This window comes from Musa acuminata, chromosome BXJ1-5 (assembly GCF_036884655.1).
Source record: "Musa acuminata AAA Group cultivar baxijiao chromosome BXJ1-5, Cavendish_Baxijiao_AAA, whole genome shotgun sequence".
NCBI classification, from domain to species: domain Eukaryota; kingdom Viridiplantae; phylum Streptophyta; class Magnoliopsida; order Zingiberales; family Musaceae; genus Musa; species Musa acuminata.
The window spans coordinates 40759663-40778113 of NC_088331.1; the positions used below are offsets into that span (position 1 = coordinate 40759663).

At 41.7% G+C, this 18451-nt stretch overlaps 3 protein-coding genes across 6 annotated transcripts; 1 reads left to right on the forward strand and 2 right to left on the reverse strand.

Moving 5' to 3' along the window:
• Positions 1 to 1568: 1568 nt before the first annotated feature.
• LOC135674309 (E3 ubiquitin-protein ligase At1g63170-like) lies at positions 1569 to 7927 on the reverse strand. Of its 2 annotated transcripts, none has more exons than XM_065184035.1 (5): positions 7142 to 7927; positions 4775 to 4894; positions 4547 to 4679; positions 3458 to 3619; positions 1569 to 1966 (listed from the first exon to the last, which is right to left on the reverse strand). In XM_065184035.1, the coding sequence occupies exons 1-5, from the start codon at positions 7909 to 7911 to the stop codon at positions 1793 to 1795; spliced, it is 1359 nt and encodes a 452-aa protein (XP_065040107.1). In that variant the 5' UTR covers positions 7912 to 7927; the 3' UTR covers positions 1569 to 1792. The 2 variants fall into 2 exon arrangements, with proteins under 2 accessions (XP_065040107.1, XP_065040108.1); XM_065184036.1 differs by having other exon boundaries at positions 3458 to 3616; positions 7142 to 7926.
• An 807-nt stretch (positions 7928 to 8734) lies between these two features.
• Positions 8735 to 9769, forward strand: MCN3 (CEN-like protein 1). Of its 2 annotated transcripts, none has more exons than XM_018826427.2 (4): positions 8735 to 9025; positions 9097 to 9158; positions 9241 to 9281; positions 9373 to 9769. In XM_018826427.2, exons 1-4 carry the CDS (start codon positions 8816 to 8818, stop codon positions 9591 to 9593), a joined length of 534 nt encoding a protein of 177 aa, XP_018681972.2. In that variant the 5' UTR covers positions 8735 to 8815; the 3' UTR covers positions 9594 to 9769. The 2 variants fall into 2 exon arrangements, with proteins under 2 accessions (XP_018681972.2, XP_009401773.2); XM_009403498.2 differs by having other exon boundaries at positions 8736 to 9016.
• Positions 9770 to 12428: 2659 nt separating this feature from the next.
• On the reverse strand, positions 12429 to 17492 carry LOC135674311 (homeobox-leucine zipper protein ROC5-like). 2 transcript variants are annotated; one of them, XM_065184039.1, is made up of 10 exons: positions 17282 to 17492; positions 16551 to 16889; positions 16247 to 16470; positions 16041 to 16158; positions 15274 to 15960; positions 15089 to 15190; positions 14793 to 15008; positions 13877 to 14051; positions 13428 to 13798; positions 12429 to 13193 (listed from the first exon to the last, which is right to left on the reverse strand). In XM_065184039.1, exons 2-10 carry the CDS (start codon positions 16710 to 16712, stop codon positions 12834 to 12836), a joined length of 2415 nt encoding a protein of 804 aa, XP_065040111.1. In that variant the 5' UTR covers positions 16713 to 16889; positions 17282 to 17492; the 3' UTR covers positions 12429 to 12833. The 2 variants fall into 2 exon arrangements, with proteins under 2 accessions (XP_065040111.1, XP_065040110.1); XM_065184038.1 differs by lacking the exon at positions 17282 to 17492 and having other exon boundaries at positions 16551 to 17263.
• Positions 17493 to 18451: the final 959 nt, after the last annotated feature.

Sequence of the window (18451 nt, forward strand, 5' to 3'; positions counted from 1 at the left end):
TACATGTATTCATGGTGAGCAAAGGTAAAAAGCTTTCACTGTTTGAGAAAGTAAACTTACTGCAGCTACATCACCAATATATGTCTGTCCAAATCAGGACGTCGCTGAGATGTTTTCATCTTAACCGCAGGTGCCAGGTGCAATTAGCACAGTCCAAAAAGTTCAGGTCTTGAGAGACTAAAATAAATGCTTCATGATGATAAAATGATATAACAACAATATAGTTTAGAATTCAACATGAAGTCTCTCACCTGTAGATATAACAACAAAACCAAGACAAGTTACATGCATCATCATCATATCAACGAAATCACCGTTCTGATGAACAGTCTTCTAAGGTCTCTGCAAGAGAAAAACAATAGTTTATGACAGTGCATAAAATGTGGAGGAAGCCAAACTAATAACTAATAGGGAAAGAGAAATGAACATATCTGAGAATGGTCCATTAATGCATGCCGTACTGTGCCTTTGCGTGATATCAGTACAAAAGAAGCACTGAAGATTGATTGTCAGCATTACATTTCGGGTGTCAACCATAACTCCAACAACCAAAACCAAAGCAGCAACATAAAAGAATCAAGAAAACAGAAGCTCATCTGAAGTGGTTCACCGGACTCTACGTGTTCAAGAACGTCGCCGGCGTAGATTATATCCGAGTCGACGACAGCCGAACATCCAATAATCCAACCCTTCGAAGGTACTCCCGAGGTATCCGAATCTTTACCTGAAAGCCACTCCGAGAGGCGCTTCAAGAACAAAAGCGGAAGCAGCAGCATCAAAATGATAGCACACCGAAAGGGAGATCAAGAACCAAAAGGAAAGCCGCGACGCGACGTCAAGGAATCAAGAAAACAAAAGCATCGCAGAAAGGTACCGGGCTGAAAGCATTCAAGAACGAAGTCGGTGAGGAGATAGCACCCAAGTCGGCGCCAACCGAGTCCCGGAGCTCGATGGAGATCCATCGAGAGGAGGCAGGAGATGAGCTTACGTAGATCATTGCCGCTGCAGAAGAAGAAAGGATCCCATCTGCGGATACGAGACGGCGCGGAGAAGACAACATGCTCGAAGAAATGCTTTGGGCCCCTGGAGCGGCCGCGTAGATGAAACGAATTCTTGGATGGAGCAGAATAAATACTGCCGTGAACGGGACCCGGTTTGGTTCTCCTAATCAAGTCCGTACCCAACAAATCCCGAGTCATTAGCCCATCAAATGAGGCTTGTTCGGTCGAAGACCTCATCTTAACCCGAAGTATTTTTATTCAGCAGACTTTACGCTGCACCACACGAAGAAAACTCAAATCCATGGATTGATCGAATCAAATCGAGCATAGTTCGTTCGTTCTTGCACATCTCAAGCCCGATAAATCTGAGGAAGCATGAACCATTGAAAGTATATACGTAGTATAAATGTGTTTAGTGAAACGGCACGACGTGGGCAGAGACCCCTCTCACCGAAGGGTTCCTACATCAAAGGTTCGCCATCTCAAAGCATGATGAGTGCAGATCATGTGTCTGAATAAATTATATGGAGAGAGGATTTGAACTCTTTATGTGAAGGGGACAGATAATAGAGCAACATTTCCCGAGTCCAACAGGAGCATCAGGCTTATGAACAACATTTTCATGTTGGGCAACAATTTTTTTGTATGCTACATATGTCCACCAACATAGGCCACAAATTACAATAGTCCATGAGGAGGCCTACCACCACCAGCAGCAGAAGCAGTAAAAGTTCGCTCACGTCGTGATCTCTTTACACATAATAATCACATCTTTTAGGTGGCCAGAGGATCTACACCTCCTCCGTTCCGTGGTGGTTGCTTTTTAATATGTTGAACTTGCAGAGTGGGCATGTAGCATTTATACGCAGCCATTTATCTATGCAGCTGCAATGGAAATGGTGACCACAAGGCAGTTCACGCAGCTCCACACCATCGTCATACGGAGACAGGCAAATGCAGCATTCCTGCAGGTAAGAAAGACACATATGATTGCAAGTAAACTAGATTTGGTTGCTTCGAGTTCATGGAAGGTGATAAAAAGGACAATAAAATCTATCAGATCAACATACAGGGAATAACCCTGTTAACATTTAGCAATAAAAAAGAAAAAGGCAGATAACAAACAAACAGGTCCATGAGTTGATTCATTTGTCGGTATGCTCAGTCTGACAAAAATGAACCTTTTTCATGCCACTTTGATATCTAGTTAGCTTTGGGATGGCTAGAATCTGCTTTAAAATGATATTGATTTGGAGATAGGCAATTGAGTCAAAGTGAATTTTGTCCTGAACTGAAGATTGTAAAAAACATGAGATTCTCAAAAAATTTCCAACAGCTGCCTCGTTGCTGGAAAGATCTGATGTTGCATAGCAAAATGAAACGAAACCTATCTTGGTTAAAGCATCTATACTAGCATCTTTCAATAACAATTATAAGCATCTACATTGAATCGGTGGTGACATCTTTCCTATTCATTGAATTACACTGAGAGAGCTAGGTCATCTGGAAAAAATTGCTCTGCCTGTTCAGTAAATATCAAGCTCCCTATCGCCTTGCAACTTTTTTTCCTGTCAAGCCCAGTGAAAAGTTACTCATGAAAAATTAGATTGCTCAAGCACAATTGGACTCGTGCATACTGATATGACTTCATCAAACATTACACTGGAAGATCTTATGTTGATTGTTTTCTATAAAATGCATTAAGCAGATTACCATCTTAGCCATGGAGAACTCATGTGGAATCTCTATAAAGGCTGAGCACGTTTTCATTAAAGTGTCAATTATCTGTGACCAGAAAGCCATCAACTAGAAGCCCACCTTGCACTAGAAAGAAAAGTATAAAAATACTCTGGTCAAGTGGTGAAAGGCACAATTGTTTCATTAAAAGGGTTAGACTGCCATGGGAGTAATGGTAGAGAAGAAGAATTAATTTAAAACAAATAAACTTACAACCAAAGAAGATAACCTCAAAAAGTAAGAAAAACCAAATCAACATGAAAATTAGATATAAAACTGATTTTCTTCAACGCCTTGACATGAGGGAAGAGGGATAACACAGTGGTTTAGAAAAACAAGGGGACATAAAAGCAATCTTCATAGATGGACCAAATGATGTTTAAGACTAGATATGGACCAAATGATGTTCAAGATCTTTAAATTTAGACTAAGTATAAAACCAGGTAGTGGGCTTCGTTTGATAAATAGATTATCAATATATTTAACAGATCTCCACCAGGAAGCCATCATTTGGCACTTACAACTCCAATCATGCCTTTAAGTGATTTAGAGAAAATTTTCTTGCTTACTGTTCCTGGGTGTCTGCCTATGATCATACCACGCAAGACAACAGTGACATGTAAAGATCCATAAAAGGAAAATAAAATTAAACACAAACTAAAGCCTAAAGAGAAAAACAAGAACTAAAGCTTAAAGATAAGTCAAACTGAAAAGCTTACAGCATCCTCGGCTGAAAGAGTGTGCTCCACGGGTGGATCACTGCCACACTCTATCATGATTCCACCAAAAGGTCCGGATATCTCAAGTTTTTCAGGATCTCCAACCTTATGAAATTTGTACTTTGAAAGTTGGTGTATATCTTCTTCAGACGCTCCTTCCTGCTTAAATGGTGAAATGAATGCATCACATACTTGATATTATACAAATCATAGATAGAAGTCCCATATGACTGCAATATATGACATGCCAACCCATAAGATTCAAGCACTGCATTGACAGAAAGCAACAGCATGCATTAAGTACCATGGCACAAACTGCACAAGTGGCCAGCCAAAATAGACGCCATGTGACATACTAACCCTTGATGCAAGCTCTTACCATGTCTTATTAGGATCCAGTAAAAGAAATATTTCCAGACATTCAAAAATAACTAAAGAACCCACTTATACCATGAATGAAGAGAGAAGACCTACATTTAACCAACAAATTTCAATGCACATAAATGTGAAATATCTGTGATAATTTAACCAAAATGAACAGATAGAAGTACAAAGGTTTTAAGCAAAAGGTCACTATAAAGCAAAATATTGTCCTTAGCAAATCAGATTAATGAAATGAAACTAAAAATACCAGAGTTCAGCTAGCATAATATAAACAAATACATTATCATCAAAGGAAGTACTAGATAGGGTTGGTATTCTAAAAGATCAGCTCAGGTGTGTACAATTGCATAAACTCATATAAATTTATTTCCCATATTTTAGCTAGAGAAAAGTTTATACATCTTTGATAAGCACCCTCTTACACACCGCTGTTGATAACAATTGCATCAACTTCAAGAGCAAAATGTCAGACAAAACGTTACTCAAGTTAGTAATACTCCATATAAAAAGATCAACCCAGAAGAAAATTACCAAAAAAGATTTACCAAGTTGTGACATGGAATGATTGTTTTCTCAACCCTTATCTGGAAAGAATATAAAACCCAGTCTAGCGAATTGCTTCAAATATCAAAATAATCAAGAAAAGAAGGAATAGCTACAGGATAACAACATGACATGGATATACTAACACTTGAGGTGGCATACCTGGTCTGCAACAGCATATAAAATGGCAATGATGCATGGCAGACAGCAGCAAACAGCAATACCGACCACACAAGCCAAAGCAACACAGAAAACAACAAAGAACACATCAAACGCCAGAAAGACTATGCACAGCCTGCAAAAAAAGAAAGGTTCAAACTTAATTCTGGAGTTCATCATGGTTCAAACTTTACTATGCAACAAAATACTTGATCTATATCTTAGTCAAACCAGTAAAGTTGGGGTGCATCATGGGTCAATTCTTGGCCTCCGGCAGATACCCAGTAAAATCCAATGATCCACCATATGAATGAGAACATAGTGTTTGCAGACTCCAGATGCTTTACAACACTGCCAAAAAAGGGAACAGATGAAAAAAGGTAGAAACTTGGTATCCATGATAAATAAAGGTAGAAACTTTAGTAATCTTATGTTCCTATAGTATACAAAGGGTATTATATAGAGAAAAGAGGAAAAAAAAAAAATAAACCTACACAGAGATCAACACATAATTATTTATAAACATGGTCATGGCCCTTTCCAGAATTATGGCATCTTAATACAGAAGAAATTTTGCACCATGCATACAAGTAAAATGTTGATTAAAGATAAATTTCACAATGTGACTAGATATGTAAAAATCATGAAGTCTATAATCGGTGGTTCATATACATAAAGTCCTTTTAAACTAAAATGGCCCATTTGCAGCAGTTGTATTTAATAGAAAGGTATGGCTACAAAGAAGCAAATATATATAGTATATTTTATTGCCTCTGAAGTTTATGTTAAAGGAAGCAACAACAGAAAGAAAAACATACAAAGACAGCCAGTTCAAGAGGTCCTAACCACTTTGGAGATAATAATATGATTTGAACCATCACACATCTTAAATGTAACAGAAGTTTCAATAAAGGATCTCCGTCCATAATTGGCATGTTCATAGGATCTGTGATGGGTAACACAAGCCAAAAAGAAACAAGACGACCTGTCAGTATTCCCTCAATGCAGCACAAACTGTATGCCAATCCTGTGCCTGTACAGTTCAACACTTGTCAAAGTCCGAATAAAAACCTAGCCCACAGACACGTAAGATTAACCCCAGGAACATTTTTAAATAATTATACTTGACAAAAGAACTCGTGCGTCATCCATTTAAATAACCCCCAAATCCAAAGTATACAGTATATTGATAAAGCAATCACTACTAATGTTACAATTTATCTCCCTGGCCAGTACTTCTCTAGTTCAAGGATGTGAAAAACCCTCCCAAAGAGAATTGGAAGAGAAAAAGGAAGGTTGTATAGCTGAAAATTTTGGAGAAACTGCAAATGAGATAATTGAAGTGTCCCTTACAAGATTTATTCGAAGGATATTATTGCTGAGCTCTAAATTATTAGAGAAAGAACAAGAAAAACCATGTCTCCTTAATTTGTTTCTATTGTTGAATGCGCTCAATCAGGGGTTTTCGGCTGATCACTGCTCGTCAAAGGTTTAAGAGAGGTCACCAACCCTTCTCCTCAACCTGGTAGGACTTGGTGAACTATTTTGCGAGTAGGGTAAAGGAACCCTTTCAGTCACAGGAAAAGGGTTGCCGGACCAGATAGTTGGCTGCACATGTCTGTTGAGCCTTGCTTAATGAGAAACCATGGCCACTGGGCTTCTAATGCTGCTGCTTTTGTATATACTGCCTGTTAGATTTCTCAAAGTTAATTTTTGTAAAGAAGAAGAAATACCAAACATGCCCTTAACTTTTACATTTAAATTTGATACAGTCACAAGTCAACCCTTCTCCTTTCTAATAACTTCCTTTTCTTTCACTATGCTCTAATCACCAAACATCAAACATCAAAGCAATCAGCATTGTTTATGATATTATTTTCTTTCTAGATAATCTGCTGATTTCAAACAATTACCAGCAGACTTTTATATGCTTCCATTTATAAATAATTAGGTGTAATCCTGATAGAGATCAAATGAGGCCTATAGATGTTGTCATTAGGTGATATGAGTTAAATATGATTAGTGGTGTATGGAGGAAGGTCGCAAGACTTCAATAAAAATAATGATAATAATAAAAACCTTAATGCTCTTGAATTAACGAGAGATATTGCATTACACAAGGGACAATGGTGAAAAAAAATCCATGCGGCCAGGCCAAATGGTTTGGTATGGCTTATTATTCGTATTGTTATGAACAGAAATCCCAGAAAAAGGGTGGTTGATATTTGTTAACTTTTTTCTAAACAGAGACCGGGAGAATGCATGGTTTTCCCCCATTGTTATCGGAAACAAAAGCTCTTCTGCATACATGGATTATCTCCTTTACCATAGAAGTCCATTCCATTTTCCAGATATTTAAGTAGGGTATGGCATCATTCTCATTCAGTTATTTTTTTCAGATCAAATATTATATCTCATAGCCCAGGATAATTGCTACATTGAATAGGAACATCATGCATTCAGAGATCAACAGAGAACTATTGTGACAAATAGTAAATCTACATGCATGTGAATATCAAGAAGAGGAACGAGCAACAGCGGAATTTTGTTAGTGTTGTAAAAGATGACTAGTAGAATGCAGGATAACAAAATCCTTACCCATTACTATCTTCGTCTTGGTGCTGCGCATCATCCGCAGATTCACCGATCTCCCTTGGTGAATTCGAGCCCGAGCTCCTCCCACTACTGCCCTCTTCCACGTCCAGAATATCCTCCTCGGTCGGGTGCCTCCGCCGGTACTCGATGCACACACAGACCATATGCAGCAGGCACTGGAACGCGTATCCCACGATCCACAATCGAAGAGGCATCGACGGCGTCTCATCACGGCTCAAGATCAGCACGCCGACAGCGACCCCCACGAAGGCCAGGTTCCACAGGATATCGAGGAACACGACGGGCTTAGAATAGGCCCAGTCGTTCTGCCGCTCCTCCAGATGCTCCGCCGCCGTCTCCCGCACCATCATCGACGGCTCCCTCATCATCCGCCGGCCGCTCGCCCGGCGGAGGAACCAAGCGGCACTGCGGAGGCTGGGGCCTCGCCCGGACCGGCCCGCGCCGCCGAGGAGCGGGGCCGGGTCTATGCTGCCTTCCCCGCCCGGGCTCGGAGGCCTCGTCGTCGTCGTCGTCGTCGACATCCCCAATATCGAAGATCTGAAATCGGATGCAACTCTCGTCCTTGCGCCGACCCTAATCGATCCTATCGCTTCCGATCGTGGCGATCCCCAAACGAAGATCCTCGACGAGGAAACCCTTGGTGTGACGGAATCGGAGCCACTTTTCGTCGTCTCTTGATGAATCCCCACAAACGATGATGAGGGCGGGGCCAAACGCGTACAGTCTCGACGCGTAACCGCGTCAGTTTGCATGTGCTACCTCTAACGGTGTAAATTTGTCACACGGTACTCTTTTAAATCTTGGAAACCTCTCTTATAATTAATTCTAAAAAGTATCAATAATTAATTAATAATGCAGAATGATCTTTAAATTATTTATGTAGATATATTATACTTCTAACAGTCATCAATAATAATTAACCACGTAGAAAGATCTTTGAACTATCTCAGGGGAAGTCAAGACATGGAAATAAATAACAGGATTAAGTCTAAATGACCTAAAATATATGATTAACTCGCTCATTAATTTCATTGGATTTGAATCACTTGTCAAAAAATTTTGAAGTTAAATAAATTAACAATAATATCTATAAGACTTTTATATATTAATCTAATATTAAAAACTATACCAAGGAAGAACAAATTCTTTCAATTCTAGGATAAGACAGAGACGCTCTTCCAAAGGATTCTGTCTACCTACCGTCTCCATTAAGCTGGCCCGAGCGAAAAAGATATCCATCAAGCACCAGAAATCATACACATCTTTTCTGATTTCCACCTCTGACCAGCAGACAAATGTATGCCCGTGGATGTCAATCCCATTCTGATTCCTTCTCTAACGCAGACGAAACCTTTCCCAGCATCCATTACCCGAAAGATATCATTAACAAAGGCGAAAGGTCCACTCCTCCGTGCGTAGACTTTGTGAAGTTGTTCAATCAGTGCTCCAGTTTATGATGATTTCAATCCTCCCATCATCTGTCCTCTCGACACCTCACGGCACGAGAATATCTCTTTTTGATCTCCGTGGCCAGCTTGCACTACTCCTTCCCTCTATAAACCCTACCGGCTCCGAAGCAGGAGCCACAAACTTGTCTGCACCTTCTCATTTAGAAGCTTGCAGCTTTCTTCGAGTTCTTTCGATCTCGCTGACACGATGACCAAAACGTTGGGTCCACTCGCAGTGGGGAGAGTGATAGGAGATGTGTTGGATTCCTTCGTCCCTGAAATGAAGCTGGAGGTTGCTTACGGTCATAACAAGCAAGTCTACAATGGCCATGAGCTCATGCCTTCTGCGGTGTGTGGAAGACCCCGGGTTGAGATCGGTGGTGATGACATGAGGAGCTTTTATACGCTTGTACGTAACGTATGATTCTATCAACTTTGATCAGGCGAAACGGTCAAATATATGGAGTTAATTTATAAGAGCATTCGTAGGTTTTGACAGACCCAGACGCTCCGAGCCCCAGTGACCCTCACTCGCGAGAACATCTCCACTGGTTAGCATGCAGCGTAACATTTCTATTACGGTCTGTAAAGTTGGTATTCGGTGCATAAACAATCTGGGTTTGGTTTCTTCAGGATTGTTACTGACATTCCCGGCACGACTAATGCATCGTTTGGTGAGTAGTAGGACTCGAACACATTCTTCCGATGCTCATCTTTTCATGGTTGATGCAAGTGATGAAGTGCCGGTTAGTGTGGACGATGCAGGTAGAGAGATAGTTAGCTACGAGGCACCGAAGCCTTCCATCGGCATCCACAGGTACGTGTTCGTCCTCTTCAAGCAGAAAGGGAGGCGAACGGTGTGCGTGCCGCCGGCTTCGAGAGACCACTTCAACACGCGAAGCTTCTCCGAGGAAAGCGGCCTCGGACTGCCTGTGGCTGCGGTCTACTTCAACGCACAAAGAGAAACAGCTGCAAGAAGAAGATGAATCGTGATTGTGATGATCAGCCACGAGTTTCATCTATGGAAGCGTTCTTACCATGAAGAAATGAGCAAGAAAATTATATGTAACATTATTATCTTAGTGGTAAGTTTGTTTGAATAAGTATGTCCAATGCTTGTTAAATCAGACAATTATAGCTAATAAAGAACTTATCAAGATTCTGATAACTCTTTTTTGAGGAAACAAAACACCTTCGATGAGTATATAAGTTTCCATTGAAATGTAGATTAATTCCACAAATTATCATTCATTCTATTCTGTATCCATCGGTCGTCGTGACAAGTCAACGTCATCTCGGCCATGCACCAAAGATTCCCTCGATATTAATAGTGTGCAGCATCTACTTTACCGAGCAGTAATGACCAATAAATCAACGCCATCAACAATCTTTATCACGGGATATAAAGAAAAATAACTTTTGTATATGAATAAAATATTAATCTTTTTAAATATTTTATATATATATATAATCAAACTGTTTAGGATATATTTAATTTAAAATCAACGAATAATCAAATCGATTTAATTTCGAGTCCAATCGAATCGATGATCAGAACGAACTATCAGAGTCTCCCTACGTAAGAGTAATGGGGTTGTCAAGATAACGTCTGGTGCCAGTAGGACGTGACCTCTGAGTAAGGCTTGACAGGAAATGGTGTGAGGATTGTGGCTGGCGATAGGAGGTGCGTTTGGCAAGGAAAAGATGCAGAGGGTGACTACAAGATCGATTAGTTGCTCGGTGATGTGTATGGTCTAATGTAACATTGTCTTTCGTTGGATTGAGATGCACTGATGTGGAAGAGATGTCATCATCACCACATGACGTTTACGACGTTGATATATATATGCAGGTGATGTTGTCTCTGTCAACATCCAAATCTAATAACTAGAAGAAATCCACCATTTTCTCAAACAAATAATAACTTGGAGCAGTTTAGTTACCATGTAATCATTTCAAACAATTCAATCGAATATGACTTTTAGGTTAAAATTGTACCAATAAAATGTAAGTAGAATATTCATCTACGCCCCCAAAACATTAATAGAGTGAGCCACTTTATTATTGAAATATTACTATTTGTATTTCCCATTTTATGATTTTACAATTTTATAAATTTTTAAAAATATTTTTAACTATCATTTTATAAATAATTATAAAAATATATATATATTTTCCCTCCTACTCATCTTCCTTTTTCTCGTCGTCCTTCTCCTCCTCTTCTCTTTCCCCTTCTTTTTATTATATGTTTATTGTCTTTAAAGTTTTTCATGAACAACATAATGTTGATAACATCAGAATGATGAGCATTAGTAAATACTATTTTGATCCTTAATTACAAAAAGTGTGTCAACCAACTTTTGGTGGTGTCTTTTTCTATATTAGCTGTTCTTGCCATATTTTAAATTTATATGTAAAAGAAATCTAGATTTTAAAGATTAAAATGCTCCTATAGATGAAACTTTACATATTAATTGCTTAATAAAAGTTTTGAGTAAAACAAATTATTATATACTTTTGTTACAAATAGCATTAAACAAGTAAGTTTAATTTATCCACCACATTGGAATGTCTGCATACCTTATTCAGTGTTTAGTATCCTACCACTCATATATTTTTAATTATATGTATTAATATTGTTGGTGCTTCAAAAGAATATCAACATGATCATGACTTAAATATAACTATTATGACAATGAAAACAAAATGGATGGATAAATTATTTTCTCGTTATTCCATTGATTTATCCTCATAGATGGTTTGAGTGATTATTTATATATTTATTATGAAAATTTAGGATTATAAGTTAATATTGGGAAGAAAATTAGAGTGATAAAAAAAATTGGTCATTAACTTAGACTATTATAGTGTATATTTTAATAGACAACAAACTACTTTTAAAACTTCTCCATTTTTGGATTAAGTTAGCAAGAGTAGTATAATTAGTAAGGGAGCAAAATTATTATTGCAAAGATAAACAAAAATTTGAGGAGATTATTAGGCTCAAACTTGGAGCTTAAATTTAGTTTGGTAACAATAAGTATAGAATTTTTAATTCTTCAAAGGTGGATGCCAAAGACAATAACTTTTCTTATTTTGACAATGATAACAAGATAAATATTAGTAATTACAGTAACTATAGAGCAAGTTTTCAATATATGTTTAAGCTCAAACATGTATCAATGATTAGACTAAGATGGAGGAAAAAAAAAAAAAGAGATCAGAACAATGACTACTTATATACCGTATCAACCGAAGGAACAATCGAAACATCCGAAACAAAAAATGATTGAAAATTTTATGATTTTAATTTTTATATAATTTTTTTATTATTAGACTCATTATACACCCATTTTTTAAGCTTACAAATAAAATTATAAAGTTTTTATATTTTAAGTTATTTTTAACTAATATTCTTAAAAAAAATTAATGATTCAAATCGGAATTAAAATCATCAGAATTAGAATTATCGATTCCAATTCTAAATCAAGAACTGGCGATTTTGGAACCTTATGACTTAGAATATCTAATCATTTTCAATCTCTATTATTTTCGATTTTGGAACATTATTATTTTCGATCTTGAATTCAAGTGATCAGCAAAATAATCAGCTTATCATGTTACATAGCTGATTATTTTCGATCTCTATTGAGATATTTAAGTTGATTAAAAATCTTGAGACACAAAATGTACTCATAAGAATAAATCCTCTAATTAAATTTTAATTTTAATACATCAAAAAGTTTGAATTTAATTTAAAACCCTTATCAAGTAGATAGACACATCTAAATACAGCAGTTTATTTATCCTGAATTGTAGACTACCGATTATGTTTTTCATGTATACCATAGAATTCTTAGATCAAATATGTAGCATGGCCTGTGTGAGATGCATGTCACATAGTCATGGAAATGAATCAAGGAGGAAGAAGAGTATGACTTCCTTACCATCGCCAACATTTATTGAACTTGCTACAACTCAACCATCTCGTTCTTAGATGAAACCCAATACTCGTGAAGCAAGCGTACAACATAGTCTTCCACACACGAAACAAAAGCCACACGACAACATCAATTGAATAACGCAGCAGGCGGTGGAGCGACGGCATTTAGAGACAGAGTCAATGCCCGAACCACCACCATCGCTCGGTGCTAGGGATCTTTGTTCGCGCGGTTCGTTCTTGACTCAACCCATGCCATGGCACTCTCCCCTACACTGCTGCTTCGTCAAGGCTCGCAGTTGAGCGCCGCCTTTATCTTTTGGACGGTGCAGGAGATTAGGTTGTTGACGGTCTCCACCGACTCCACCGTCAGCTTCGCAGTTGGCTGGCTGTTCACTAGGATCTGGAACGCCACGGTCAGCAGAGAGCCACCGGCCTTGCGCGCTCCACCGACGCTGCCGCTGGGTAGGCCGTCCGGGAGGACAGCGAAGCCGGAGGGAAGGAGAGCGACGTAGGCGGAGTCACCGCCGCTCATGACGAGGTGAATGGCCGGGATGTCCACCGGCGCGTACACCACCAGCGACCCCGACGCGTCCGTGCACGTCTCCTGCAGTATCAGCATGCTGCTCTGATTCGCGTTCATGGCCTGCAGATACAACTCAAATGCTGAGGCGCCACATTGCTTCAAGAAGCAGCAATGCAACCACATAATGATAAAAGTATGGATTGAGCATGAGGGAAGGTTACTATGATGTCAGGGGTGAAGAAGAAAGGACAGCTATGAGCCAGTCATGCTTCTCATGTCAAGTCTAATGTCACTAGTACGTTTGTACGCTGAGGAGAAGGAAGAGCTATGGAAGTGAGGTAAAAAGATACTCACGCTGGCTCGGAGGAGGGAGACGGCGTTGCCGGTGTTCTGGCCCTTAGCGATGTGGGCCATCTCCTGCATGGGCCCGCCGTTGGAGAGGATGTCCCACTGGCTGCGGAGCTGCTCGTTGCGGAGGAAGTCGAACAGGCGCTGCGGTGAAACTGGGAGCCACACCGAGGTGGCGGCGCTGAGCACCACCCCCGGCGGTTCCCCGGGGTCGGCCACGCTCTGCCTCGTCATCACCCGCACGTCCTCCCCGATGTTGATCCCGCCGCCAAGCTTTTTCCACTCGCGGGCCGACGACGCGCAGACGCCGGCGCAGAAGTTGTCGGTCATCCGCTGCGCCAGCTTCAGCATGCTCCTCCGTCCGCTCGGCGTTATCGCTGTCATGGCAATACGACCATTTCTGCTGTAAACAACTATTGCACTTATACGTGTTCGTTCTTCGCCAAGAAGCTTACCGGTGTTGTCATCAGGAGGGAGGGAGGAGGACACGAGGATGGCGAGAGACTGGCACTGGCGTTGGAGCGAGGCCACCCAGCGGCGGGCACCGAGGGCCAACCCGGAGAGCAGCAGCGGGCGGTACAGCGGCGGGACTGCCGCCTCGTCGTACTCGGCATGCTCCACCCATGTGACCTGCGCACCAACGTCGTCGTTAGTTCATTGAATCTCCCTTCTCTCTCTCTCTCTCTCTGCTAGGACGACGCTACAGTGCACGTTGTCACTAGGAGACACAGTTCACTCATCCGTATGCAAGCTTGATACTGCACACGACTTGGGCTCTGATGGACGCCAAAAGCTTTGACTATGAGGACCAGTGACTGCATCGATCCAAAACACATGAACAGAAGCAGTATATACTACTGAACCCTCTTAAGAATAGGCATCGAGCTATTGCACAGGTGTTAGCTTAGATGACTAATTAAAGCTAAGACCTGGAATAGAAATGGGATTAGAAACAGCAGACTCCTTGCGACTAAACCAATCTAGATGTAAACTAAGTCAACGTAATCCATGTTCGAAGAAAGCGACGCACAGCTCACGAGGGACGCGACATTTTAATGTTTATTTGCAGGAGATGAGGACAGGAAGAGAAGAGACTTCCATGTCCTGACTAAACAATACATACTGTGATCGAAAGACATGGGCGAACCCGGCGGCGGAGCCCCAACTTAGGGCTTTGAGAGCCCGGAGAGAGAGGCGAGATAGGTTGCATAAACAAGACAGCAGGCAATCTTAGGGTGACGCTCTCGATGGGGAAGAAGAAGCATCTAAACCTCTAAAGAAAGACGCACGAGAAGTCAGCGTGGGGAGACGTGCAACTCCAATGGAAATGCACGAAACGGAACGAAGTGGGGAAGGACAGTGATCAATTACCTTAGAATAGCCAGTAGGCGTATCTTGCACCACACATCCGGAAGGAAGCCTGCGGCATTGCGTCTTAGCTGGTGAGGCAGATGGGGTGCCTCTAATTCCGTCTATGGAGACGTCAACTATGGCCCAAGCGCCCTCAGTCAACTGCTTGCAGAACCTAAGGAAACAGACTTCTCGAACAGGAACCAAGGGAGACAGAACTTGGAGCTCCGCATGCATCTGGTGGCACCGAAAGCAACAGGCATCAGATTCGGTATAGATGAATGAATCAATAGCTCATGAGTGATGCTTGGACTCACAAGCTGGAGTGCACCATTGTTAGTCCCACCCAGGCCGCTGGAGATCACGTCCGCAGGGCTCGCTCTTGCGATCACAGACGGGAACATGTCTGCCCATCGAGCCTGCTCATGAATCAGACGTGAATTCATAAGAACCTTGATGGATTCCAATACAGTGCCTGTAACGCAAATAGATAAACGCTTACAGCATCCATGAGAGTGTCAACAAGGGAAGAGCTGTTGATGATGACCACCCCGGTCTCCCTCGTGGCCTCGGAAACGAAGCCGGTGGGCCTGGGGCCGATGCACCGGGAGAAGCACCGGTCGTATTCGACGTGGTTCAGGGTTTCTCTGCCGGCGTCCAAGCTCGGAATCCACAGGGGCTCCTCCAACTGGGCCATCTTCACCAACTCGTCCATGGCTACGAGTGCAAGCTCCAAGAACACGAACCTGTCCGGCGATTTGTCCACGCCGCCTACGGCCCGCGAGGGAGTAATGACGGTGTCCAGAGGGCTTGATGCCCCAGAAGGGAGATCAGTCAGCGGAGGCAACGTCGCGGCGGCCACCGTGCCGACGGAGGCAAAACCATTCGTTCCGACCGCGAGCTCCAGCGACGAGTTCGGCAACGGGAGAGGGAGCGAGCCGGCCAAGGCGGAGACGGGCTTTCCGAGAAATTTCCCGGCGAGGGCGCGGACGCGGTCGAGGTCGTCTTTGAGGCGAGCGTTATCGATTCTCAGGTGCTGCTCCTCGAGGGAGATCTCGCTGAGTACCGCCGGGCCACCACAGTTGCAGCACATGGGGTTCCTCATGGCCTCTCTGATGGATAGGTTCTCCGCTCGAAGCTTGTCGTTCTCTTGCCTTAGGATCATGTTCTCGTGCCGTTCCATCTGGGTCTGGTTTCCACGATTTGCAAGCACGTGAGAGATAAAGATCGAACTTTTAGGGGAGGGATGGCCTCAGGAAGAACAAACACCTTCATCTGCGTTCGTCTGTTCTGGAACCAAAACTTGACCTGGCGAACCTCCAAGCAAAGCCGGTTGCTGAGCTCCATCCTTTGTTTCTCGTCGGGGTGAGGGCACTCCTTGAAAAGACTAGAAACAGGGGGTCAAAATGTACTTTTCCTTCGGGCGATGCGAGTAGAATCAAAAGGTACGAGCTCGACGCAGATGGATCCCTTACGCTTCCAGTTCCTGGATCTGCTGAGGGGTGTGGCGGTGGTATCTCTTCTTCTTCCGAGGGTTTTCTTGCTCCAAATCGTCTCCAGATCCGCCTTCCAAGTTATCGCTCCCCGATCTGCTCCCGTTCTCATCTTCCTTGCTCCGACGAGCAGAATCCAGCTGCCCTCCACCGCCGCCAACCACCGGGGCCAAGTTCCGAACTCCGTGCGCGTCCAAATTCGTTTGCTGCGGAAAGTAACCCAAACAAGTATACCAAAACCGCTCCAAGAACGTGTGGGAGAAGGAAAGAAGAAATGGTGGGTTACCAGGGCGAGGGAGAGACCAGGAGAGCTGAACATGGACTTGTGGAGCGAGGACGAAAGAAGGCGCGGGTGGGAGACGGCGCCGGCAGGGTTGCCGAACGGCATGTCGCCTACGAGACGAGCGCCGCCGCCAGAGCCGCCGTCGTACAAACTCCCAAAACTCATCAAAGATCCCTTGGTTGTTCTTCTCAACGTCGCTTCGTTCTCCTTCGAAGACGCCTTCTTTTCCTCCGAGTAGCAGTGACGGCAGTGGCAGATCTACCGAGTGCACTCGCCTCCCACACGATTCTTCTCGATTCCGCAAGGACATGCAGCAGCACCTCGAGGGGATCGAGCCGAAATCTAACGAAAAATGAAAGAAACGGAAGAGAAAAATGGGGAAAACACACTAAGAAAGCAAAGAGCAGAAGGGAGAGATCTGAAGCAGAGGCGAGAGGAGGCAAAAGCATCAGCTGTGGGATGAACAAAAGCCTTCAACACCCTCTCTCCCTGTCCCAAAGTCAAGGGAGAAAGACAGAGACGTAAGCCAAGCAAGAAACGCTAGCGCCTCGTTCTCTGTCCCGCTCCCTGTTCCTCGCCTAACCTCTCGAACCCCATAACCCCAGCGTACCCCCTCCAACATATAAAAAGCAAGAGAAAGGGAAGCCACAGAGCCCGAGCTTTCCTCCCCCCTTCTCTCTACTTCTGTTGCATGGCTCTGAACTCTTTTTAGTAGCTAAGCACAAAGATCGAACCTTTAGAAGCTCAGAGACCGTGGGAGATGGAGTACAGTGGGCGAGGCGAAGGCAGGCGGGAAGATCTTTATACGCGGCCGCTTCGAGGCTGCAGAAATCAAACAAAAAGGTGATCTTTTTAGAAAGATCGGGAAAGGGAGAGCTCAGTACAGAGAGAAAGAACAGGGTCGGTTGGCCAAAAAAAAAAAAGGAAGAACAGGGTTGGTTGACTGTCCCGTCCGTCTTTCTCGTAAAAGCTAAAGCTAAAGTCCACACCGTATCACCTTCAAGATGGAAATTTTCCTCATTGTAAAACAAAAAGGAGAAATTTTCCACCAAAATATTAAGTTATCGATTTGAATCAGAGATATCAAAATAAAAAAATGCATATTTCTGTGCTAAAATTAAAGTATAATTAGAATATTCATATATACAAATTTAAAATATAATATTTATGTACTTATATCTAATTTTTTTTACTTGATACAAAAATAAATTATAATATTAATATATAAAATAAAAAGTATCATATTATTAAGAATTTAAAAAGTTAGATGATATATACTAAATTTGATTTATCATTTATTGTATATTAAATTTTATATTTATATTAGTGTATTGTTACCTATATGTGAGCGAGACATGTATACCATTTAATATAATAAAAATATATTTTAAAAAAATATAAATTAAATGTATTATGTAATTTATTAAACCTAATTTTTATGTTAAAGTTGCATACAATATTATATATATATATATATATTCATATATAAAGCAAAAAAAAGAAATGGTATTTATTAACTCTAATTCATCATTTATTAGACGCGAGCTTATACGTTGAATTTGACGTTCAAGTTCTTAGAGACTGAAAGAGTCAGCTGATACATATTAGCAATGATCCATAATTCATGAAACCTATGTTTCTAAGTTGAGTTTATATTCATTATTATTCATCAATTTTAAAAGCAGATTTGTGATTGTTGTTCACTGATCTATAAAATATCATTAAAATTTGCAGAAATATGCAAGAAATCTCCTCTCACTTTCTACGTTTGAGCTAAGAAAACGAGAGTTCAAAAGCTGACAGAAAAGGCAGGGCCAACAGTGTCTCCCACAAATCTCTTTGTCTTCTTCCTTCCGCCGCTTCTTCACAGGCGTCCCCGACTCGAACAAAGCATCCAACAGCGG

Coding starts and splice junctions, on each gene's coding strand:
- MCN3 (XM_018826427.2), top strand. CDS start 8,816: ATGACCAAAACGTTGGGTCCACTCGCAGTGGGGAGAGTGATAGGAGAT. Junction 9,026..9,096: donor TTTATACGCTTGTACGTAAC/GTATGATTCTAT, acceptor GAGCATTCGTAG/GTTTTGACAGACCCAGACGC. Junction 9,282..9,372: donor CACGACTAATGCATCGTTTG/GTGAGTAGTAGG, acceptor TGGACGATGCAG/GTAGAGAGATAGTTAGCTAC.
- LOC135674311 (XM_065184039.1), bottom strand. CDS start 16,712: ATGAGTTTTGGGAGTTTGTACGACGGCGGCTCTGGCGGCGGCGCTCGT. Junction 15,961..16,040: donor ACAGACGAACGCAGATGAAG/GTGTTTGTTCTT, acceptor CGTGGAAACCAG/ACCCAGATGGAACGGCACGA. Junction 15,009..15,088: donor ACAATGGTGCACTCCAGCTT/GTGAGTCCAAGC, acceptor CGGTGCCACCAG/ATGCATGCGGAGCTCCAAGT.
- LOC135674309 (XM_065184035.1), bottom strand. CDS start 7,911: ATGCAAACTGACGCGGTTACGCGTCGAGACTGTACGCGTTTGGCCCCG. Junction 4,680..4,774: donor GATGCACCCCAACTTTACTG/GTTTGACTAAGA, acceptor CTTTTTTTGCAG/GCTGTGCATAGTCTTTCTGG. Junction 1,967..3,457: donor CTCTTTCAGCCGAGGATGCT/GTAAGCTTTTCA, acceptor TCTTACCTGCAG/GAATGCTGCATTTGCCTGTC.